Source organism: Babylonia areolata, chromosome 25 (genome assembly GCF_041734735.1).
Source record: "Babylonia areolata isolate BAREFJ2019XMU chromosome 25, ASM4173473v1, whole genome shotgun sequence".
Classification (NCBI taxonomy): domain Eukaryota; kingdom Metazoa; phylum Mollusca; class Gastropoda; order Neogastropoda; family Buccinidae; genus Babylonia; species Babylonia areolata.
The window spans coordinates 30,145,791-30,171,647 of NC_134900.1; the positions used below are offsets into that span (position 1 = coordinate 30,145,791).

The window sequence follows — 25,857 nt, forward strand, 5'->3', positions numbered from 1 at the left end:
ACAACAATGATGATGATAAAATAAGCAAATCAATGTGAGACATGAAGACACACATTCACACGTACACCCACACAGGCATAGCAGATATGCACCAAACACGCAGTTTGACAGATCTATACACGTGTTGCAGATATCCGACAGCAGCTGTACGACCAGCTGAAATGCCTGGACGTGAAGCTGGAGACGGAGGTGTCCATCGTGGGCGAGCTGCAGGAGTTCTTCCGCAGGCGGGCCGAGGTGGAGCTGGACTATGCCCGCAACCTGGACAAGCTGGTCAAGCAGATGATCACCAGGCACCGGGCTGAGAAACAGCAGTGAGTGTGTGTGTGGGTGTGTGTGGTGGGGGGGGAGAGAGGTGATGGGTCTCTAGAGGTGGAGGGAGAGAGAGAGAGAGAGAGAGACGCACACACACACGTGTGTACTTACACACACACACACACACACACACACACACACACACACACACACATATATATATATATATACATACATACATACATGCATGCACACGCACTCATGCACGCAGACAAACGTGCGCGCGCGCACATACACACACACACTAACACACACACACACACACACACACACACACAAACTGGTCAAGCAGATGATCACCAGGCACCGTGCTGAGAAACAGCAATGAGTGGAGAGAGACAGACAGAGAGAGAGAGGCGAGCGCGCACACGCACGCACGCACGCGCGCACACACACACACACACACACACACACACACACACACACACACACACACACACACACACACACACACACACACACACACACACACACACACACACACACACACACACACACACACACACACACACACACACACACACACGGACATTGAAGCGGGCTTGTATTAGTTCAGTAGCTAAACTGGTCATTCTGTGTTTGTCTTCTCTTGCGAGAAAATATCTTCTGAACAAAAAAAGGACAAGGTGAACATCAGTTACACACAGAATAGATACATGTGTGTGTGTTTCTGTGTCTGTGACGAAGATAAAACTGTTGTAGGCAATAGGAAGAGGTCCAGAAACTTTTTCTTTTTCTTTCTATATATAATGAATTGTATGTGTGTTTGTGTGTGTGTGTGTGTAGTGTGTGTGGTGTGTGCCCTAGGATTTCTGTTTTGGACATTTTGTTTTCCACATTTCACTGATGATGGAAAATGATGGGGTGGTGGTGGGGGGGGGGGGGGGGGGGGGGTTAAGATGCCCCCCCAGTGTCCATTGAGGTTTGGGACTATTTAACAAGGCTGCAGTGTCGCAATGATTTATCCCGGGTGTCAACCAGGCCCGAGAGATACAGGACACCTTGCTATTGCTGTGTTGGGTCAGGAAAATTTAAGCAGCTACTCCTAAAGACGCATCATCGCCTCCCCCTCCCACCCCCCCTGATCCCCATATCCCCCTCCGTGGAAGCGGAGGATGACCCTCGACTGTGGGTGGGGTCCCAGGTGAGCCCATGGCAACACTTCAAGTTTTTGGGTAGGAGCCGGCCACGGGCCGAGAGAACTGAACCCACGTCTGATGGGGCTCGAACCCACGTCCTCTCAGTTGTCATCCTGCGACGCTAACCACTTCGCCACGGCGGCAGGTTGTAACAAAATACTTCGGATTTTTTTTTTTTTTTTTTGTTGTGATAAACTGTCAGGTGGGGAGGTGAGTCAGGGGCAGGAAGGGGTGAGGGTGGGGGTTCAGGGGTGAGGGGGGGGGGAGACAGAGAGCAGATAGAGAGAGATAAGTTCTCTCCAAAAAAGAGACAGACACGTGGTTTGGGAATGGTGCGTAAAGATAGCCCCACCTGGCTTCCTTCATGTATGAAAGGTGATTTACACACACTGCAAAGACGCACGTGCACACATACACACACACGCGCGCGCGCGCACACGCACACACACACACACGCGCGCGCGCGCGTGCGCGAGCGCGCACACACACACAAACACTCACTCACTCACTCACTCATGCACGCATGCACACACGCACTCACGCACGCACGCACATACCTATTTCCTCCTCACAGCTCAACTTCTTGCATGTGTGAATTCACATAAAAATGTCCAGAAAAAAAAAAGCCATTGCATAACAATGGTAAGAGTGTATGAGACAGAGAGTGAGAGCTTGAGAGAAACAGAGAGGGACAGAAGGACAAAAAAAAAAAAAAACGAATGAAGGAAAGGACGGAAAAGGATAAAGAAAGGAGAGAGAGAGAGAGGAGAGAGAGAGAGAGAGAGATCTTCACTTCACACAACCGATTCTAATCACCCACGACTCACCAACGGAACCCCTCACTGAACCCAGGGCCTGAACAACTTGACCTTTAAGAAGCTTTCTGCCAGAATGTCGTTGGACTCAACTCTGAGATACATACAGTCAGATGAGCCAAGTTCATAGCAGTGTGTAAAGATGAGCCCCCGCCTCGTCCCGCCGCACCCCACGTCCCCCCCGCCCCCCCCTTCCACGTCCCTCCCCCCCCCCTTCCACATGGCTTCATGCCTGAGAGGTTTTCTGTCAAGTGGCACGCAAGTCTGTTATGTGGCCTGCATGCTAGCAGTTGTGGGCCTGTGCTACTGTCCCAACTCCCAACATCAAACACCCCTGTCCAGATAAGACATGCGTGCTTTGATATCAGCATGCGGCCACCGTGCATGTGGCGGCTGCTGTGGTTGTGAATCCAATCCGCAGTTGCTGCGAGCAATAAGTAGCATCGTTTACGTGACACTGTGGTCAATCACAAAAATGACCAGCGCGTAAACTGATGCCTGCAAATCAATTTACATGCGCTTGGAAAAATTTTTTGTGGAAAATTTGATTGACCTCTGATCCATAGTTGTTGGGTTTGTTTTTTTGGTGATTTTTCAAACTCACTAACCATTGTTTTGAAGTGTTGCTAATTTAAAAGTTGGCTGTTGTGGACATGTTTTGTAGAAGAAGTTGCAAAGTATAGGGTTAAGTTGACTAAGCATTGCGTGTGAGCCTGATGATGATAAGATACAAAAAAAAAAAAAAAAAAAAAAAAAAAGGGAGATAGAGGAAGGGAGGGAGAGAGCGAGAACTCAAACTCAAACTCAAGTTCTCAACAGAAAATAGATATAAAAAACCACATCGCATGAAGATGAGTCCGACTTGGTGCCAGACAGACAGATGACGTCCTCCCTTCAGCATAAAGAACTAGTCAGATGCTGCCTGTGTACTGTGGCACTTGTCCAGATCACCCCACATCACCACCCAGCCCCCTGTCCCCCACACCCCTCCCCACTGCCCCCCACCCATCCACACACACACACATGTCCAGATCACTCATCAACCAACACTGCCTTGCTTCGCTGTGCCAACATGTGGACAACATCACTTTCACTTGGAGGGATACGGTGGAAAAAGATTAAGCACATATGGACATGCGCGCGCTCACACAGGGACACAGACGCGCGTGCACACATATACACGCATGCACACGCGCACACAGGAGGAGGAGGAGAGAATAATCGTGTTGGCTCAGTGAACCAAGGCAAACTGAGGTGTGTATGTATATATGAAATACTGTGTATCTTACTGATCCATTGTTGTATCTTACTGATCCATTGAAGTATATGTTTTGTATGTATGTATTGTAATTTGTATGCATGTACGTACTTACGTACTTTGTCTGTCTATCCATCTATGTACGTACGCAGTAGGCTCACGCCTGAGAGAATCAGGCGACCCTGCAGTGTTGCTGCACGTGGTAGCAGTCTGTCAACATGCTGCCACATCATCCATGTTTCTTTCTATTCAGCCATCACTGTACTGCCCCCCGCCCCCCCCAACCCTTCACCCCACTCCCCACTACAGTACACACACACACACACACACACACACACACACACACACACACACACACACACACACACACACACACACACACACACTCACACACATGTGGCATCTGCAGTCAGCCGTGAACAATTAACACACGCCTCAGCGGAGAGGGGTATTAGGGATGCGGGTGGTGGGGTGATAATAGTGAAAGGGGTATGTTGCAGGGTGGAAGGTGAGATGGAAGGGAGGGGCTGGGGTGTGTGTCTGCGATTAGAATTAGATGTGGGTCAGTGAGGGGGGGGGGGGGGGGAAGGTTTCTAACTAGCGTTAACTTGTGTGAACTAGTGGGTGGGTGGTCGTGCAGTACCGTGGGAGAGGGAGGGAGGGAGAGAGAATGCTCTATTTTATTGAAGAAACACATAACATGTGATGTTCTTTTCTGCAGGGAGTTGGGGGATGAGAGACAGACAGAGAGTGGTAATGATGTTTTATTGAAGTAACACATAAGTTCATTTCAGTGAGTTGGTGGATGAGAGAGAGGTGTGTGGGAGGAAAGTGCGGGAGAGGGTCTGAAATTCTGGGATGAACGGGTAAAGAGGGTACAATTTGGATAAGCATATCAACAGCAAAGAACATTATTACCGAGAGAGAGAGAGAGACCAACCAAATGCTTATCATACATCTGGATAGTAAATGGCGTATTTAGTTTCCAGAGAACAGGTCACCATGGTCTGTCTGTACTGCAGGTAGGATGCCAGGGTTTGTACAGTGTTTGGGGGGAGGGAGGGAGAGAGGGAGGGGTCAGATCCTGTTCCGCTACATAGATAGGGATGGCAGAGACGTTTGGAAGTTGGGGTGCAGAAAGACGTATGTGCTTCCTGCAGTGCATGATTGGTGCCTGGTCGACAGACTTTCTGTCAGCGGGTATATGGTTATACTTTAGTCGGCTTTGCCAAGAGACATTAGTGAGAAAGGGAGGGGGTGAGGAGACAAGACAAGACAAGACAAGACAAGACAAATTCTTTATTTCGAGGATAATAGATAAGCACTGGTGTGCTTTTTTTTTTTTTTTTTTTTTTACATCCAGTCCCCCGCCCTGAATAGGGTCTGCACTACACAATATTTAATAAAAAATGAAAGCATGGTGTTAGTGGAGATACACAACAGAGGAAAAAAAAAAATGTATAAATCAAAACAAAACAACAACCACACACACACACACACACACGCACACACACACACACACACACACACACACACGAACACACACACACACACACACACACACACACACGAACACACACACGAACACACACACACACACACACACACACACACACACACACACACACACACACACACACACACACACACACACACACACACACACACATGGCATACACTGGCACTAGCATGGAGAGAGTGAGTGAGAAGGAGATATAGAGAGGAGTAGGAGAGTGAGACAGGGGGGAAGAGAGAGGGAGAGAGAGAGAGAGAGAGAAGGGGAAAGGGAGAGGAGAGTTGGAGTAGAGAGTTATTTTCCGGCAGAGGTACATCACAAGAAGTATCGGAAGGTGGTGGCATAAAGGTGATGCTTTTTATGTCGTTGGTGTTTTCCTTTCACTTACTGCACACATGGCAAGCAAGATTTCTTTTTCCCAATAGACACTGGTTTGAGAGAGATGGGGGAAGGGAGGAGAGTGGGGAATCTTTTTCTTTCTTTCTTACTTTCTTTCTTTTCCCCCCCCAACAGACCATCACAAGAAGTTCTGGAAGGTTGCACAAGGATGTGTTGCTTATGTAATTTATACATTCCTATCACTCACTGGCCATGGCAGGCAACAGGCAGTATCAGTCAACTCCAATGCTTTAGATATTCTTGCCAAGAGACACATGAGAGAGGGATGGGAGGGGGGCGGAGGGGCAGAGGGAGGAGGAGGAGAAAAGGGGAGGGATGAAGGTAGACAGGGGGGGTTGGGGGGTCAGGGGGGGTGGGCGGGCGCGGGGGAGGGGGGGGAGAGGGGGATGAAGAAGATGAAGGGAAGGAGAGAGAAGGGAATAAGGGAGGGAGAGAAAAAGAGAACACACACAACACACACACACACACACACACATGCAGAGAGAAAAGGAAACTGAACTCTTCCGAACAACACAGAAGAGATATCTGCTAACAGACAGTGATAAACAGCTCAGAGACTGGCTGGCACGCTCAAACTGTTTTGTTTTTTTTTCAGGTTTTCTGAGGCGGCACTACTTTCACAGGGTAGACCTGAAGTTGCGACAGTGGTATGGTTGATAACGTCTGTAGCTGTAAACAGGAAGCAACGCCGGTAATAAGACACGCCCAGTTACACAGATTGTCTACTGTGATATGATATTGTATTGTATAGTATGTGTAACTTTCTGTCACAACAGATTTTCTGTGTATGAAACTTCGGCTGCTCTCCCCAGGGAGAGTGCGTCGCTACAATAAAGCGCTACTTTTTTTTTCTTTTTTCTTTTTTCTGCCAGCAAGTGTATAGGTTTCTATATGGATATTTCTACCTCTTTTTTTGCCAGAGACAACCCTTTTGTTGCCATGGGTTCTTAAATATGCACTAATGCACGCTGCACACGGGACCTGTTTACCATCCCATCCGAATAACTCCATACTGTATTCATGCGATGTGGTTTATACTGCACGGTATCCTGCAGCCGATAATCCCACCCATAAGGGATTTTAAACTGAAATCAGTCACGTAAAAACCACGAAGGGAAAAAAACACACACACCAAAAAAACCCCACCGCACAAAAAAAAAACTGCATCATTAGAAGGAAGCGAGCAGCGAAGTAAAACAATCGTCTGGTCACCAGACAAGTTTGACATGTACTGATTGTACTCAGACAGCCAGCATGCACAGTCAGACTGTGATTCTGAGGCGGCACCCTGTTAAACAGAGGGGAAGTAACTGAAGCTGACAGTGGTATGGGGAAGACTGGCTGTGCAAGCCTTCAGCTTGGCTGAGGGGCGTGGGGGGGGGGGAGATAAATAACCAGCCCCTTGCTACACACGGTATGCACTCATGATGACTGTACTGGTGCAGCTGGTGGCCCGGTGGTTATTAGTGTCCCCACTAGGAAGTGAGTGTCCGTGAGTTTGAGTCCCGCTTTGACCAGGATTTTTTTTTTACACACCCTGCTCTCCTCCCTCCCTCCCTCCCTCCCTCCCTCCTCCACTGGACCTTGAATGGCAGTCTGGGTGCTAGTCTTTTGAATGAGATGATAAACTGATTGTGGTCCTGTGCACAGTATGCACAGCGCATGTTAAAAATAACTGGCGGCAGCAAATGGGTCGTATGTGGCTTCTTTTTTTTTTTCTTTTTTTTAAGAAAAAAATCCACTTTTGGTAGTTAAACAAATACTTTACTTTTAAGCAGAAAAAAAACTAAAAATGTATGGGTTGCTTTGCATTGCACTCTCCCCAGGAGGGCAAGAATGCATGCTGCCGGAATTTCACACAGAGAAATGTTTTCGTTACTTAGAGGCCACTTCTCTCGGCATGACACGGTGAGGGAGAGAGGGGAGGGGACGGGGGGAGAGAGGGAGGGAGAGGGGGGAGAGGGAAAGAAAGAAAGAGAGGTGTGTGATGACTGGTAATGGTGCAGAAAGATATGCAGGCACTGGTTGATGCGCCCCCCCCCCACCCCACCACCCCCCATCCCCCCAGAGATCTTCACCCAGGCTCCCACGCTGTTGTATTGGTTGGTTGGTTGGTTCTGGCAGGGAGGGAAGTGAATCCACAAGGCAGTAGAGGTGGCAGCCCGTTCAGGCCTCAGTGGTCCGTACACTCTGAGACACATGGTCCTGGGAATGGGGAGAGGGACAGGGTGGAAGAGGGCAGTGACTGGCATCTGTTCATTACGTGCACGATGTGTGGAGAGAGGGAGAGAGAGAGAGAGAGAGAGATGTGTGTGTGTGTGTGTGTAGAGTTTAAAGTCTGCAATTACTGTATTCAGCTTTAAGTGGTGTGGGGGGCGTGGTTGGGGGGGGGGGGGGGTTACAGGAAACTGGGTCAGAGTGTGTGTCTCAGTTTGAAACATAATCCTTTCAAAACTGGAGAGAGAGAGGGAAAGACTTGACAGACCGAGACAGATATATATATATATATATATATATACAGATAGAGAGGACACACGTGCAGGTTTGTTCCAATATAGGCCATGGCCACTCATGAAAAGAGAGAGAGACTCACAGTCACAGAGAGAGAAGGGAGAAAATTTTACACTCCCAGTTTTTTAGCAAACCAGAATCATTCATTTGCAATAATGCTTGAAGAATATACCCAGTATCTTCATCCATAAAAAACACGCAAAAAATCCTACAGAAAGCCACCTGTTCCACCCCCATCTATCTGGTTACTCCACCTCTCCTCTCCTACCTTTTCAATGATAACATTAAAACGTGAAAATTAATACTTTAACAAAATGTCTACAACCACCAGAACAAAAATTCCACCTACTCCACTCACCCTGTGCTTTTTACTAAGGCCAGCAGTCTATCAGAGCACACTACTTCTTCTTCTTCTGCGTTCACTCGTATGCACACGAGTGGGCTTTTACGTGTATGACCGTTTTTACCCTGCCATATAGGCAGCCATACTCCGTTTTCGGGGGTGTGCATGCTGGGTATGTTCTTGTTTCCATAACCCACCGAACGCTGACATGGATTACAGGATCTTTAACGTGCGTATTTGATCTTCTGCGTGCATATACACACGAAGGGGGTTCAGGCACTAGCAGGTCTGCACATATGTTGACCTGGGAGATCGTAAAAAATCTCCACCCTTTACCCACCAGGCGCCGTCACCGTGATTCGAACCCGGGACCCTCAGATTGACAGTCCAACGCTTTAACCACTCGGCTATTGCGCCCGTCTATCAGAGCACACATCAGGCTTTGTCTTTCAGGTACCTCTGTGCACCCTGAGACAGATGGGGTTTAGGCAGAGGTGAAGGGTGTGGGAAAGGACAAAAGGGTGTAGCAACGAATGAAGGATGGGGTTATTAGTGTTGTGGGATAGTGTGGATCGGCATGGAGGAAACTGAGGAAATTGTGTATGTGCGGTCAAGAGGGTGGGAGGGGAGTATGGCACATGGGGGGGAGAGAGGGAGAGATGTTAGGAAAGGGGCAGGTAAGTCTGCTGGTAGGTAGTCATTGCCGTGAAGCCAGTTTGTCTTCTCTTCACAACAACACCTATCAGAACTTCCGTGGTGTCATGTGGAGAGATAAAAACAAACAAACAAACAAAAAACAAAAAAAAAGGATGGTAGTGGGAGGGTGAATGAATCAGGACTTCCCCTTCTTGGAATGCCAGGTCTGAACCCCACTGTAAACAGCCAGGATAACCCCTTAGAGGAATGCCAGGTCTGAACCCCACTATAAACAGCCAGGATAACCCCTCAGAGGAATGCCAGGTCTGAACCCACTATAAACAGCCAGGATAACCCCTCAGAGGAATGCCAGGTCTGAACCCACTATAAACAGCCAGGATAACCCCTCAGAGGAATGCCAGGTCTGAACCCACTATAAACAGCCAGGAGAACCCCTCAGAGGAATGCCAGGTCTGAACCCACTATAAACAGCCAGGAGAACCCCTCAGAGGAATGCCAGGTCTGAACCCACTATAAACAGCCAGGAGAACCCCTCAGAGGAATGCCAGGTCTGAACCCACTATAAACAGCCAGGAGAACCCCTCAGAGGAATGCCAGGTCTGAACCCCACTATAAACAGCCAGGATAACCCCTCAGAGGAATGCCAGGTCTGAACCCCACTGTAAACAGCCAGGATAACCCCTCAGAGGAATGCCAGGTCTGAACCCCACTATAAACAGCCAGGATAACCCCTCAGAGGAATGCCAGGTCTGAACCCACTATAAACAGCCAGGATAACCCCTCAGAGGAATGCCAGGTCTGAACCCACTATAAACAGCCAGGATAACCCCTCAGAGGAATGCCAGGTCTGAACCCACTATAAACAGCCAGGAGAACCCCTCAGAGGAATGCCAGGTCTGAACCCACTATAAACAGCCAGGATAACCCCTCAGAACGCCTGATGACCTCCGCCCCACCCCTCATTCTCTAGATAGACATCCAAGACTCACCCCCTCGGAACAACGCAACATGCACCACACCTTGATCCATGCCCTGAACAACATGACCTTGATGGCTTTTTGCTACTAGTAATATGTCAATTAAACTCCACCTGCTTGTCTTGATCGAGTGTAAGAACACAGAGACCGTCTCGGCTCAGCTGAGGGACAACATCTCAGGGAGCATTTGTGGTGACTGGACTGCGGCCAGAGGACACCCGAAATAGCTGGCGTGAGTCTTGGGCCGGCGGAAGGGATGGCCCAAATCACCAACACTTCTCCCCCGGATGCTTTCATACTTCAGCTGAGCTGATGGTCTGGGGGCAGTGCAGGTTTCCTTCCCCCCCTTACTCACCAGCATCAACGGCCTGCACTTCTGGCTGCCAGCACCTGCACTGGGAGTGGATGGGTCTGGGTCACCATTCTGCAGTCTGCGCGAAAAGACAGCAACGGGGGGTGGAGGGGGGGCTGGGGGGGGGGGGGTAGCGACTTGTGACTGCTGTCGCTTCCTTTGCTGGTTGGTGGTCAGTCTGGCATTGTGGGATGTGCAGGTCATTGATGTGGTGGCTTGAGATCTGGCTGCCCAGTGGCCCTGAAGATGGCTGAATGCAGCCTGGCGGGCGCAATAGCCGAGTGGTTAAAGCGTTGGACTGTCAATCTGAGGGTCCCGGGTTCGAATCACGGTGACGGCGCCTGGTGGGTAAAGGGTGGAGATTTTTACGATCTCCCAGGTCAACGTATGTGCAGACCTGCTAGTGCCTGAATCCCCTTCGTGTGTATATGCAAGCAGAAGATCAAATACGCACGTTAAAGATCCAGAAATCCATGTCAGCGTTCGGTGGGTTATGGAAACAAGAACATACCCAGCATGCATACCCTTGAAAACGGAGTATGGCTGCCTACATGGCGGGGTAAAAACGGTCATACACGTAAAAGCCCACTCGTGTGCATACGAGTGAACGCAGAAGAAGAAGAAGCTGAATGCAGTCTGACTTGTGTATTACCAACAAGAAGACGACAACAGCGAATACCACAGTGTTTCATAGTGCTGCTACTCACTAATGCCTTGAGCAAAACTATGGACTACCACAGAGAAGACTTCTGAAGCCATGAGCAGTTTGTCCTTGAGGTTGTCAGCCAGAACATGGTTAAATTCAGCTGTATGGGTGAATGAACCAAAACCCAAGCCCTGTACAACTTGACCTTTAGGGGGTCTTTGCCTGCAGGTTGTTGGGAACTTTCCTCTGCTGTGGGTGAATGAAGAGTTAGCTGTGTGTTGGTAAGGGGTGGGGGTAGGGGGGTGGGTGATAGAGGTTTGGCATGTCACGGGCTGCGATCCTTTTCTGGGTATTGAGCACAGCAGTGATCAGGGTGGATGGGTGTTGAGCCCAGCATTGTTCCGGGTGGAGTGGGGGGGGGGGCGTAATAGGCGTTTGGCGTGTCACCGGCAGTGATCGTTTAGTGGGTGTTGAGCACAGCATTGTTCAGTGTGGATGGGGGTGGGGGGGGGGGGTAACAGGCGTTTGGCGTGTCACCGGCAGTGATCGTTCAGTGGGTGTTGAGCACAGCATTGTTCAGGGTGGATGGGGGTGGGGTGGGGGGGTAACAGGCGTTTGGCGTGTCACGGCGTTCGTTCAGGGGGTGGTTGAGCAGGGGCGTGGTAGATTAGTGGGGGTGGGGGGGGGGTGGGGGGGGGACGGAGGCGTGGGGTGCGCGGCGGAGGAGGCGTGGGGGGGGGGTGGTGGAGCGCGCATGGCAGGGTGGGGAGTGGGCGCGTGGCGTGAAAGAGGGGCGGGAGACTATGGCAGAGAGTGGCACGCAGGGAGGAACCCGAGATGCAACGCAGAGCGAAAGCGAGTGGACTAGACACCGAGCGGCTGGGGGGTGAGAATAGGAGAGAGAAAGAGAGAGGACATCGAACAGGAGAGCGATCAATTAGACACAGAGGAAAGAGGCGGTCTTACTCCCCGCCGAGCAACGAGAGCGGCATGCACAGCAAGCGAATGAAGAGGCACATAAAAAGACGCGAGAACAGATGAAAGACACACTACGCATCAGACAGGAACGAGACGAGAGACTAGACACCCGAGCATCACAAACACTCGCCCCTCTACCTGAGCTCAGACGCGGCTCCTCAAGCTCGAGCCATCTCAACCGACTGCACAACGACGAAGGATACGAAAAACGACACACCCACTTCATCCAACTACGAGCACGCCAGATCACACAGAAGCACGCACAATTCCCAACACACACACTGTCGAAACACCTAGACCGCCCTAAACCACACAACGACCCCACTACGAACTCCCAACCACATCAACCCAACGCCCATAGACAACCTACACCAACACAACCTCACCCATTACGCACAACGACAGTAGATCACCATCTCACAGAACACTCCAATCAAACCCACATCGAAACGCCGCGAAACTACCAGAGCCTACCTCACATCTACAGGACGAGGGATAGAACCGAACGACACCATCACAGGACTCAAACCACAAATCCATCAATTCAGCAATCCCGCCATCATCCGACGCTCCACAACACCGACGCACTCCCCTCTTAGGCACTCCGCCCCCTCCCACACTCTCTCTACTCCTCACTCCCTCCTCCCCTCTCTTCACCACCCACTCCTCTCTCACCCAACTTTAAACTCCCCTACCCTCCCTCATCCTAGTCCCTCATCCCATCTCTCTCCTCTCTCTTCCACTCCCCGCTCCTTCCTCCCCTCTCCATATCGCACTCCCCCTTCTCTCTCCTCTCTCTTCCACTCCCCCTTCTCTCTCCCTCTCTCTTCCACTCCCCCTTCTCTCTCCCTCTCTCTTCCACTCCCCCTTCTCTCTCCCTCTCTCTTCCACTCCCCCTTCTCTCTCCCTCTCTCTTCCACTCCCCCTTCTCTCTCCCTCTCTCTTCCACTCCCCCTTCCTCTCTCCCTCTCTCTTCCACTCCCCCTCCTCTCTCCCTCTCTCTCCACTCCCCCTCCTCTCTCCCTCTCTCTTCCACTCCCCTTCTCTCTCCCTCTCTCTTCCACTCCCCCTCCTCTCTCCCTCTCTCTTCCACTCCCCCCTTCTCTCTCCCTCTCTCTTCCACTCCCCCTCCTCTCTCCCTCTCTCTTCCACTCCCCCTCCTCTCTCCCTCTCTCTTCCACTCCCCCTTCTCTCTCCCTCTCTCTTCCACTCCCCCTTCTCTCTCCCTCTCTCTTCCACTCCCCCTTCTCTCTCCCTCTCTCTTCCACTCCCCCTTCTCTCTCCCTCTCTCTTCCACTCCCCCTTCTCTCTCCCTCTCTCTTCCACTCCCCCTTCTCTCTCCCTCTCTCTTCCACTCCCCCTTCTCTCTCCCTCTCTCTTCCACTCCCCCTTCTCTCTCCCTCTCTCTTCCACTCCCCCTTCTCTCTCCCTCTCTCTGTTCTCTCTTGTCTCTCTTTCCCTCTCCTCTCTCTCTGTTTTTCTCATGCTCTCTCTCTTTCTGTTTCTCCCTCTCTCCCAAGTTCTCTCTCTGCCCTCTCTCTTTCTCTGTTTTTCTGTGGCTCTCTCTCAGTCTCCTAATCTCTCCCTCTTCCCCCCCCCCCCCCCCCCCCCTCCTCTTTCTCTGTTTCTCAGTCTCTCTGTACTGAAAGGTGTGTTTGCGAACTCAGATGTGACATTAAGGTGTGTGTGTGTGTGTGTGTGAGAGAGAGAGAGAGAGAGAGAGAGAGAGAGAGAGAGAGAGAGAGAGAGAATCATAGACATAGAGAGGAAACTTATTTAAAAGATTTTTTTTTTTTTAATAAGATCCCATGATATGAACGTGGCATAACAGGACAAAAAGCGATCAGCAATGCAGCCACGACAGACGGACAGAAACCAACCTCAAATTAACTTTTTTTCTTTCCCATGAATATTATTTGCCAACAACAACCACACAAAAAAAAGTTTGCCCCAGTGATTTTGCTAAGGTCTGAGGCAGATGGACTGTGCCCCATCAGTTGTCAGCTGCAGAGTGATAACAGCAGAACAACAGTCAGTGACTGTCTGTCAGCCTCTTGTCAAGTTTCAGTGCTTCTTGGATTGTATAATTAACTCACTCAGTACGGCCAGTCCTCTCTTCTCCTCTACACAGACCCCTCGGATTATCCAGTGGGTGTCTGAATGACCCAACCTTTAGCTTCCGTCGTCAGAATTGTGGTATTCTTTGTCAACATTCGCGTCTTCAGTATAGGAGCCTTCCGCTTGCAATATTTTGATGATGGTAATCGGGGTGAAACGCTGTTAATGTCGTCTCTTTCGCCGTTCGTATGGAGAGAGTTAATGCTAGTGTTGTGTGGGGGTGGGTGGGGGGGGGGGGTCCAGTCATTCATTCTGTATGTCAATAGGAAAAAGGTGATGGCTGTGGAGGAAGTCTGCACTTGTCTGGCCTGTTGCACACACAGCTTGAGTTGTTGTTATTTTTCAGAAACTCCTGATTCAGCTATGAGATACATGTATCTTATATATCTGACTGGCTTTTGTCGAGTTTTAACTGGTTGCAAACTTTTGTGAGTGCATGTGTGGGTTAGTTTACACGTACATGTGTGTGGGTGCGGCTGTGTGTGAACATTCATATCGATGTGTTGTGCGAGGGGGGGGGGGGGGGAGGCACACATAATTGAATGTGTATGTGTGTGGGTATATGTATACATGTGTGTGTGTGTGTGAATATGTGTGTTCACACCATTTGAATGTGTGCTTGTTGAGTTACTCTGTGTGTGTGTGTGTGTGTGTGAATGCGTGTGTATGTTGTGTGTTCACATCATGTGTGTGGCTGCTTGTATGTGAGTTATTCTGTGTTTGAGTGTGTGTGTGTGTGTGTGTGTGTGTGCAGGGATATGTGTGCATATCTGTGCACACACATGCGTACCAGCACGTGTTCGCATTTATGCGCACAATATGTGACATACACATGCACATGTTCCTGTTTGTTTGCACATGTCTGTGTGTGTCACATGCTAGAGTGATTTAGTGTGTGTGTGTGTGTTGGGGTGGGGAGGTGTTGGGGGGGGGGATGTGCTTTATCTGGTGTCACTGTCAGAGAGGAGTACACAGAGAAAGTGGAGCACTTTTTTTTTTTTCTTTTTTTTTTTTTTATTTTTTAGAGTTGTTGGAATGTTGTTCAGACTTTATTTTTTCTTCTTCAGGTCTCTACGCTCAGGTTAATACAACAATACAATATTGTACAATACAGTACAGTGCAATAGGGTACAATACAATACAATACAGTACAATGCAAGGGACACCACACCACAACACAACACAATACAGGACAATACAACTCAATGCAAATGCAGATAAAAAATGTAACACAAGTGAGTGGGAGAGAGTGGCAGATTCACACACGAAACAAATTGCAACATACACTACAGCTCTAATAAAACCAACAGCGAAAATCAGACAAATGTAAGCAAATTGTATGAACACTAATGACCACAAAAGAATTTTCCATTTAACTCACTTAGTACGGCCAGTCCTCTCTTCTCCTCTGCACAGATCCCTCGGATGTCCAGTGGGTGTCTGAATGACCCAACCTTTAGCTTCCGTCGCCAGAATTGTGGTATTCTTTGTCAACATTCACCTCTTCAGTATAAGAGCCTTCCACTTGCAATATTTTGATGATGGTAATTGGGGTGAAACGCTGTTAACGTCGTCTCTTTCGCCGTTCGTATGGAGAGAGTTAAAGGTAAACAGATAGAAAAGTGTGTGTGTGTGTGTGTGTGTCCCTCCTACTTCATTTTAGTTTCTCCAGGCAATGAAAAAAAAACCCATGTGCAGCACTTAAAAAAATATCTTAACTCTCTCCATACGAACGGCGAAAGAGACGACGTTAACAGCGTTTCGCCCCAGTTACCATCATTAAAATATTGCAAGCGGAAGGCTCTTATACTGAAGAGGTGAATGTTGACAAAGAATACCACAATTCTAACGACGGAAGCTAAAGGTTGGGTCATTGAGACACCCACTGGACATCCGAGGGGTCTGTGTAGAGGAGAAGAGAGGGCTGGCCGTACTGAGTGAGTTAAGAAATGAGTAAGAGAGAGAGAGAGAGAAAATAATGAACTCCATGGACTTGCATGCAATTGAGTCCTTAAAAAAAATGAATTGAAAAAAACAACAACAAAAAAACAACAACTGTACAACCAAACACATCATGTTACAACACAAGACAACACACAACAACAAAATAATACATGACAATACAACACAACACAACACAACACGACACATTACAACACAACACGACACATTACAACACAACACGACGCATTACAACACAACACGACACATTACAACACAACACGACACATTACAACACAACACGACACATTACAACACAACACAACACGACACATTACAACACAACACAACACATTACAACACAACACAACACAACACGACACATTACAACACGACACATTACAACACAGTATGATGTGTGTGTGTGTGTGTCAACAGCCGCCAGGAGCAGTGGGCGACCATGTCGACGTACACGTGCTGGAAGCACCTGCTGGGCATCACACGGAAGGAGAGCCAGAACCACACCATCATCAGCGAGATCTACAGCAACCAGATGGTGCACCGCCTGCAGGAGGTCATGGACAACTCCCAGCGCATCTTCCGCAAGGTCAGCCACAGCCTCACCCACAGCCCCACAGCCTCACCCACAGCCTCACCCTCACCCACAGCCTCACCCACAGCCCCACAGCCTCACCCAAACAGCCTCACCCACACAGCCTCGACACTAAATTCATTCTAAATACTCCAGGTACGAGTTAACTTGTACCATGATTAACCCTGTGGACCAAGTTACGAGTGCTGTCGTGAGCGCATCTTCTGCAAGGTCAGCCACACCCACAGACACAGCCTTGACACTAAAGTCATTCTGAATACTCCAGGTACGAGTTAACTTGTACCATGATTAACCCTGTGGACCAAGTTACGAGTGCTGTCATGAGCGCATCTTCTGCAAGGTCAGCCACACCCACAGACACAGCCTTGACACTAAAGTCATTCTGAATACTCTCAGGTACGAGTTAACTTGTACCATGATTAACCCTGTGGACCAAGTACAAGTGATGTCGTGAGCACATCTTCCGCAAGGTCAGCCACACCACACAGCCTTGACACTAAAGTCATTCTGAATACTCTCAGGTACGAGTTAAATTGTACCATGATTAACCCTTTGGACCAAGTACAAGTGCTGTTGTGAGCGCATCTTCTGCAAGGTCAGCCACACCCACAGACACAGCCTTGACACTAAAGTCATTCTGAATACTCCAAGTACGAGTTAACTTGTACCATGATTAACCCTTTGGACCAAGTACAAGTGCTGTTGTGAGCGCATCTTCTGCAAGGTCAGCCACACCCACAGACACAGCCTTGACACTAAAGTCATTCTGAATACTCTCAGGTACGAGTTAAATTGTACCATGATTAACCCTGTGGACCAAGTACAAGTGCTGTTGTGAGCGCATCTTCTGCAAGGTCAGCCACACCCACAGACACAGCCTTGACACTAAAGTCATTCTGAATACTCTCAGGTACGAGTTAAATTGTACCATGATTAACCCTGTGGACCAAGTTACGAGTGCTGTCATGAGCGCATCTTCTGCAAGGTCAGCCACACCCACAGACACAGCCTTGACACTAAAGTCATTCTGAATACTCTCAGGTACGAGTTAAATTGTACCATGATTAACCCTTTGGACCAAGTACAAGTGCTGTTGTGAGCGCATCTTCCGCAAGGTCAGCCACACCCACAGACACAGCCTTGACACTAAAGTCATTCTGAATACTCTCAGGTACGAGTTAAATTGTACCATGATTAACCCTGTGGACCAAGTACAAGTGCTGTTGTGAGCGCATCTTCTGCAAGGTCAGCCACACCCACAGACACAGCCTTGACACTATTTTTGTGCCAACACATTGTTCTAATTTCGTTCATTCTTACTTGGTACATACAGTTGGCATTCTAAACTGAAGGGTTAACTCACTCAGTACGGCCAGTCCTCTCTTCTCCTCTACACAGACTCCTCGGATGTCCCAACCTTCAGCTTCCGTCGTCAGAATTGTGGTATTCTTTGTCAACATTCACGTCTTCAGTATAAGAGCCTCCTGCTTGCAATATTTTGATGATGGTAACTGGGGTGAAATGCTGTTAACGTCGTCTCTTTCGCCGTTCGTATGGAGAGAGTTAAGGGATTCCGGAAGCATGAAAACGAAGCTTTGCTTGACCGATTCAGTCAACTATTCTCCATCTTCTTCTTCTTCTTCATTCATGGGCTGCAACTCCCACGTTCACTCGTATGCACACGAGTGGGCTTTTACGTGTATGAGCATTTTTACCCCGCCATGTAGGCAGCCATACTCCGTTTTCGGGGGTGTGCATGCTGGGTATGTTCTTGTTTCCATAACCCACCGAACGCTGACATGGATTACGGGATCTTTAACGCGCATATTTGATCTTCTGCCTTCATATACACATGAAGGGGGTTCAGGCACTAGCAGGTTTGCACATATGTTGACCTGGGAGATCATAAAAATCTCCACCCTTCACCCACCAGGCGCCGTCACCGTGATTCAAACCCAGGACCCTCAGATTGACAGTCCAATGCTTTAACCACTTGGCTATTGCGCCCGTCGATTTTCGCTGTTTTAGTGAACAAAACCCTGTCTTTTTCTGCTGAGGTCTCGTGTATTGCTGGTCCAGGGGAGTTTATAGCAGGCGTGTTGCTGTGGAGCAGAATGAGTTAACACACCTTTTTTATAAAATGAGTAAAAGAAAATGATTATAGCGGCAGAATTTTGAACTTGTGGGTGAGGTTTGAGGTGCTTCTGTGGATAGCCAACAAGAAGGGAACTGATATAGCCCAGCCTTGGTACAGTGCATGCACAAACAGGTGTTTTGGTTGCTTCTGGTGGGAGGTATAAGTGTATAAAGCTGATGCGTCAAAAGTTAAGGTGTGTGGCCTGGCATGTTTTTGTGATTGAGGTATATATGGTATGTGGGCAACTGGTTTGTTTTTTGGTTGCTTTTTTATGGTAATGAGATTGAGAAATAAGTGAAAGTGGTCTTGTATGTGTTTGTGCATGTTTTTTGTTCTTTTTATGCTTCTGGTTCTCATTAGGGTTTTTGGGCATTTCTGATTAAAACTTACCCATCCTAAATCTAGTTTAGTGCTTTAAGAATAGGTTTCAGGAGGTTTGCTATTTACTGCAGTGAAACTGTTGAATCCATCATTCAGGTTTCTCCAGGAGTGTGTGTGGTTTTTGGACTCACTTGTGTAAACAAAGTGAGTCTGTGTTTTAACCCGGTGTTCGGTTGTCTGTCTGTGTGTCCGTGGTAAACTTTAACATTGACATTTTCTCTGCAAATACTTTGTCAGTTGACACCAAATTAGGCATAAAAATAGGAAAAATTCAGTTATTTCCAGTCATCTTGTTTAAAACAATATTGCACCTCTTGGATGGGCACAATTTTTTTTTAAATGAAGCCTAATTATATGCAAACTGCATTTACTGTTATATTTATATTTTTTTTGTATTCTCTAAACTTGGCACTTTGATCTGATATTCGGACACAACAACAAGAGCAGTCATTGTTATCATTTTTTGTTCAAACAGGAACTTCTTTTGCTAAGCATGGAAGTTTTATTTATTTTGCAAACGTTTTTGGTGCAGGTAGTAAAAAAGGGAAATTACTCTGTAATGCTAGGGGAATTAATTCGAATCTGGTTAGGACTTTTTTTTTTTTTCTTTTTTAATGCGAAGCTTTATAATAACAAATACAGAACACATTTTAACAATTAGATTTTTTTTTTAAAGTGCATCACAAGTGAGTCTTGAAGGCCTTGCCTCTCTTGTTTACTAAACACTGCTATGTTTTGTGTGCAGTGCCGAGAGATTGGAGCCGAGTCCCACGAAGACATCCTTAAAGTGCTGAATGAACTGCAGAGTGTAAGTATACACAGGCATGTCCCGTACTGCTAACAAAAACACTCTTCTTCTTTTTAATCTTCTTTTTCATCTTCTTCTTCTTCTCCTCCTTCTTCTCCTTCTTCTTCTCCTGTAGCTCTGTGAAGAGTCAGTGGGGTGCTGAACTGTTCACCAGATTCCTCCAGATGCCTGACTAAGCGCGTTGGGTTACGCTGCTGGTCAGGCATCTGCTTGGCAGATGTGGTGTAGCGTATATGGATTTGTCCGAACGCAGTGACGCCTCCTTGAGCTACTGAAACTCAAACTGAAACCTCCAGATCTGTCAGTTGTGTGTCAAAGTCTGGGTCTCTCCACATGGTTTTCCTGTCCATTCTGCAATGTTGTCAGTCCATCGTTTTTTGTGTCTTTTCCCTCCATCTCCCCTTCCTCAACAGTTCCTTGGAGGATTGTTTTAGCAAGACTGATTTTCAGGTAGTTCATTCTGATAATGATACCTTAAATGAAGGCAGAGGTAACCTGATAATAAGGCTGACGCCTAGATTGAAAAAAAGTATTCATTGACTGATTTTCAGGCAGTTCATTCTGATAATGATACCTTAAATGAAGGCAGAGGTAACCTGATAATAAGGCTGACGCCTAGATTGAAAAAAAGTATTCATTGACTGATTTTCAGGCAGTTCATTCTGATAATGATACCTTAATTGAAGGTGGAGGTGGCCTTCTTGATAATGAGGCTGATGGCCTAGACTGAAGAAGCCCTCCACTGACTGATTTCAGGCGATGAAGACGTACCACATGTACCAGGCGGAAGCCAAACAGGCGGAGGTGAAGCTGCGCAGCGTGGAGTCACAGAAGACCAAAGTGGAGCAACAGCTGTCGGGGAAGAACACCACCAGTCGCAAACTGAGGGGTCTGCAGCGCCAGGTGGAGAAGGTGAGAACAGCTGGACTTCATCGAGTCCTGCCACCCGTGCATCGCTCTGGTGTCAGAACTTGTCTCATCAGGGAGGGGGTGCAGGTCAGCTTTCATGGTGGACTTTTAGTCGCTCGCAGAGCAAGAAGTAGGTTGTACGTCTTAACTCACTCAGTACGGCCAGTCCTCTCTTCTCCTCTACACAGTCCCCTCGGATGTCCAGTGGGTGTCTGAATGACCCAACCTTTAACTTCCGTTGTCAGAATTGTGGTATTCTTTGTTTAACATTCACCTCTTCAGTATAAGAGCCTTCCGCTTGCAATATTTTGATGGTGGTAATTGGGGTGAAACGCTGTTAACGTCGTCTCTTTCGCCGTTCGTATGGAGAGAGTTAATGGGCTGCCCACCTCCGTAACAGGCTTCTCTGAGTTTGCACTGCCTTTGTTCGGACAACTTTTCAGCATAGTTTATAAATGGATCGGTTCAAATACATACACTACAGATACGACAAGTAACACGCTCAAAGTGAACATAGAAGACTAAAGCAAGTCATGGTTGTGGTTATTAAACCAAATGTATCTTGTGAACTTGCAAAAATAGTCACTGAAAGCATTCAAAATCCTTTCGGCAGAACAGCAATCTCCACGACAAAATATTAGCCTTTTGGTGACCTGGGAAAGAAGGAAACGGAGATGTGACATGAGCACACGGTTCTCTTTAAAAACAACTGGGGGACCTCCATGAAAATCAGGCGAAAGTAGATCCGCACACCCTCCCTATTAAAACGGTTTTCACGTTCCTACACATGTATGAACTGCGCAAACTGAGGGGTCTGCGCAACGCCAGGTGGAGAAGGTGAGAAACAGCTGGACTTCATCGAGTCCTGCCACCCGTGCATCGCTCTGGTGTCAGAACTTGTCTCATCAGGGAGGGGGTGCAGGTCCACTTTCATGGTGGACTTTTAGTCGTATGTCTTAATGGGCCGCCCACCACTGTAACAGGCTTCTCTGAGTTTGCACTAAACTGCCTTTGTTCGGACAACTTTTCAGCACAGTTTATAAATGGATCGGTTCGAATACATACACTACAGATATGACAAGTAACACGCTCAAAGTAAACATAGAAGACTAAAGCAAGTCATGGTTGTGGTTATTAAACCAAATGTATCTTGTAAATTTGCAAAAATAGTCACTGAAAGTGTTCAAAATCCTTTCGGCAGAACAGCAATCTCCACGACGAAATATTAGCCTTTTGGTGACGTGGGAAAAAAGGAAACGGAGATGTGACATGAGCACACGGTTCTCTTTAAAAACAACTGGGGGACCTCCATGAAAATCAGGCGAAAGTAGATCCGCACACCCTCCCTATTAAAACGGTTTTCACGTTCCTACACATGTATGAACTGCGCAAACTGAGGGGTCTGCAGCGCCAGGTGGAGAAGGTGAGAAACAGCTTGACTTCATCGAGTCCTGCCACCCGTGCATGGCTCTGGTGTCAAAACTTGTGGGTTACAGAAACAACAACGCCTTCTTCCCCTACAGTCTGTCTGTCTGTGTGGAGTTTTTTGGGTTTTTTTTTCAAATGATAAGACAGAAAGTGAGTGGAAGGACTGTGGGTGTTGCAGCGTGCTTGTTAGTGTGGTCATAGCGTCAAGTGGGTTGCTGAATAGTGAAGAGGGTGTTGTTGTCTTGTCTGCCGTGAAGGGTGGTAGCTGGCCCCAAGTGGCCGTCAACGTTTGTTTACTGTTGATGGTGATGTGTTGTGTTGACATTGTCGTGCTCTGTTGATGGTGATGTGCTGTGTTGACATTGACGTGTTCTGTTGATGGTGATGTGTTGTGTTGACATTGTCGTGTTCTGTTGATGGTGATGTGTTGTGTTGACATTGACGTGTTCTGTTGATGGTGATGTGTTGTGTTGACATTGACGTTTTGTGTTGATGTTGATGTGTACTGTTGACATTGACGTGTTCTGTTGATGGTGATGTGTACTGTTGACATTGACGTGTTGTGTTGATGTTGATGTGTACTGTTGACATTGATGTGTTCTGTTGATGGTGATGTGTACTGTTGACGTTGACGTGATCTGTTGATGGTGATGTGTACTGTTGACATTGATGTGTGTACTGTTGACATTGACGTGTTCTGTTGATGGTGATGTGTACTGTTGACATTGACGTGTTCTGTTGATGGTGATGTGTACTGTTGACATTGATGTGTTCTGTTGATGGTGATGTGTACTGTTGACATTGACGTGTTCTGTTGATGGTGATGTGTACTGTTGACATTGATGTGTTCTGTTGATGATGATGTGTACTGTTGATGTTGACATGTTCTGTTGATAGTGATGTGTAGTGTTGACGTTGATGTGTTCTGTTGATGGTGATGTGTTGTGTTGACATTGATGTGTACTGTTGACGTTGATGTGTTCTGTTGATGGTGATGTGTACTGTTGACATTGATGTGTTCTGTTGATGATGATGTGTACTGTTGATGTTGACATGTTCTGTTGATGATGTTGCAGAAAGTGCAGAGATCACGCTGAATGTTTTCTGTTGATGGTGATGAGTACCATTGACATAGGCGTGTATTGTTGATGTTGATGTGTACTGTTGATGGTGATGAGTACCATTGACATAGACATGCACTGATGATGGTGATGTCTTCTGTTGATGTTGATGAGTACCATTGACATAGGCGTGTACTGTTGATGTTGATGTGTACTGTTGATGATGATGAGTACCATTGACATAGCCATGTAGTGTTGATGTTGATGTGTACTGTTGATGGTGATGAGTACCATTGACATAGGCGTGTACTGTTGATGTTGATGTGTACTGTTGAAGGTGATGAGTACCATTGACATAGGCGTGTACTGTTGATGTTGATGAGTACCATTGACATAGGCATGTACTGATGATGGTGATGTGTTCTGTTGATGTTGATGTGTACTGTTGATGGTGATGAGTACCATTGACATAGACATGCACTGATGATAGACATGCACTGATGATGGTGATGTCTCCTGTTGATGTTGATGAGTACCATTGACATAGGCGTGTACTGTTGATGTTGATGTGTACTGTTGATGATGATGAGTACCATTGACATAGCCATGTAGTGTTGATGTTGATGTGTACTGTTGATGGTGATGAGTACCATTGACATAGGCGTGTACTGTTGATGTTGATGTGTACTGTTGAAGGTGATGAGTACCATTGACATAGGCGTGTACTGTTGATGTTGATGTGTACTGTTGATGGTGATGAGTACCATTGACATAGCCAAGTACTGTTGATGTTGATGTGTACTGTTGAAGGTGATGAGTACCATTGACATAGGCGTGTACTGTTGATGTTGATGAGTACCATTGACATAGGCATGTACTGATGATGGTGATGTGTTCTGTTGATGTTGATGTGTACTGTTGATGGTGATGAGTACCATTGACATAGACATGCGCTGGTGATGGTGATGTGTTCTGTTGATGTTGACGTGTACTGTTGATGATGTGTTGCAGAAAGAGCAGAAGTACACAGAGAACAACCTGAAGGCGCTGAAGGCCAGGAACGACTACCTGCTGTGTATAGAGGCCGCCAACTCCGCCATCAACAAGTACTTCTCCGACGACATCTCTGATCTCATGGACGTGAGTCAACAGTACCTCTTGACCTTACAGAGATCACTATATCTCTTGATCTCATGGTGGTGAGTATCACTACTAACAGCTGAAGAGGGGAAGGGTGTATTTTTGTTGTCCTGCTGAGGCCATCGTTTTAGTGTCATGACATTTTCAAAACAAAATACTGTGTTAAAAGGAGAAAAGAAGGGTGTCACATGGAATTCCCTCCCCTCACTGGTTTCTCTCCCTTGGATTTGATTTCCTTTCCGGTATTACTTATCCCCCCTGTTTTGTTTTTGGCAGTGCATGGACTTCGGGTACCACAACTCGGTGGGTCGGGCCATGATGATGTACCTGTCTATCCACGAGCACCTGCGCAATGAGCACCAGAAGTACGTGGAGTCGCTCAACAAGTGCATCGCCGACCTGGACTCGCGCGCCGACAAGCACAAGTTCATGGAGCTCAACAACCAGGTCTTCATGCTGCCCAAGAAGTTTGAGTTCCAGCCCTTCAAGGGCGACGAGGTGAGGAGGCGAATTTTGGAGGTAGTAGTTAGGGGCTTTGTGTTGGGAGTTGTATGCTGTCTTTGTGTAGGAGGTGTATGCTGTATGCTGCCCAAGAAGTTTGGTTTTAAACACTTTTAATATCAAGAAACAAGGTGCAATACAGCGTTCAGTTAATAAGACTTGAGTAACAACAAGCATGAGCTTATATCGTGCTCGTTCATATGTAACAAGCAATACACAAACGCAATGGCGAAAATACACACATTATTTGACAATGAAAAGAAGGTTGAAGTGCAAGACAAAACTAAACTAAACAAGAAAAACAACAACAAAAACACACAAAAAACCAAACTACTATTACCGCAACTACCACTGACAACAACAACAATGATAATATTAATGATAATACTAATACTAACATAGTAGCAACAATAATAACACACTGGAAAGTGAACATCACCTAAGGAGTAATGTAATGGGGGAGGGAGAGAGAGAGAGAGAGAGAGAGAGAGATTACAGAGTGAAACCGGGGCCATTCGTCAAAATAAATGTTCAATATAACTGCAGAGAATATTTCATTGTGAATCTTTTAAGACTTGAATCTTTTTGATTGTTCAGTAAAGTCTTGTACAGTCAAGAATATGTGTTCATTCTCAAGGGAACTAATAACTCGGTCACCTCGTAATAAAGTATTTAAGTTTGTACTATTTGCAGAGAGAGTAGCAATTGTGTTCTCTCTTATATTGTTGTTGTTTGAGTTTCAGCCTTTCGGAGGTGGGGGTATGGCGTGTTGGAGTTGTATGCTGTCTGCTTCCCAAAAAGTGCCAGCCCTTCAAAAGGGATGAAGTGAGGAGGTTAGGGGAGCTAGGGTTTCCAAGACGCGTGCCCTGAACACCCCTTAAAAACAGAGCGTTATGTGTAAATGTGGAGTGATG

General features: G+C 47.2%; 1 protein-coding gene across 1 annotated transcript in view; it reads left to right on the plus strand.

Annotated features, from left to right (window-relative positions):
* Positions 1-25,857, plus strand: part of LOC143299792 (SLIT-ROBO Rho GTPase-activating protein 1-like) — a 180,388-nt gene that overhangs the window by 119,729 nt on the left and 34,802 nt on the right. The window contains exons 2-7 of the mRNA XM_076613227.1: positions 131-314; positions 16,404-16,572; positions 19,842-19,904; positions 20,661-20,816; positions 24,314-24,442; positions 24,719-24,940. Of these exons, the coding sequence (XP_076469342.1) occupies positions 131-314; positions 16,404-16,572; positions 19,842-19,904; positions 20,661-20,816; positions 24,314-24,442; positions 24,719-24,940 (923 nt within the window). The remainder of the gene's footprint in view (positions 1-130; positions 315-16,403; positions 16,573-19,841; positions 19,905-20,660; positions 20,817-24,313; positions 24,443-24,718; positions 24,941-25,857) is intronic.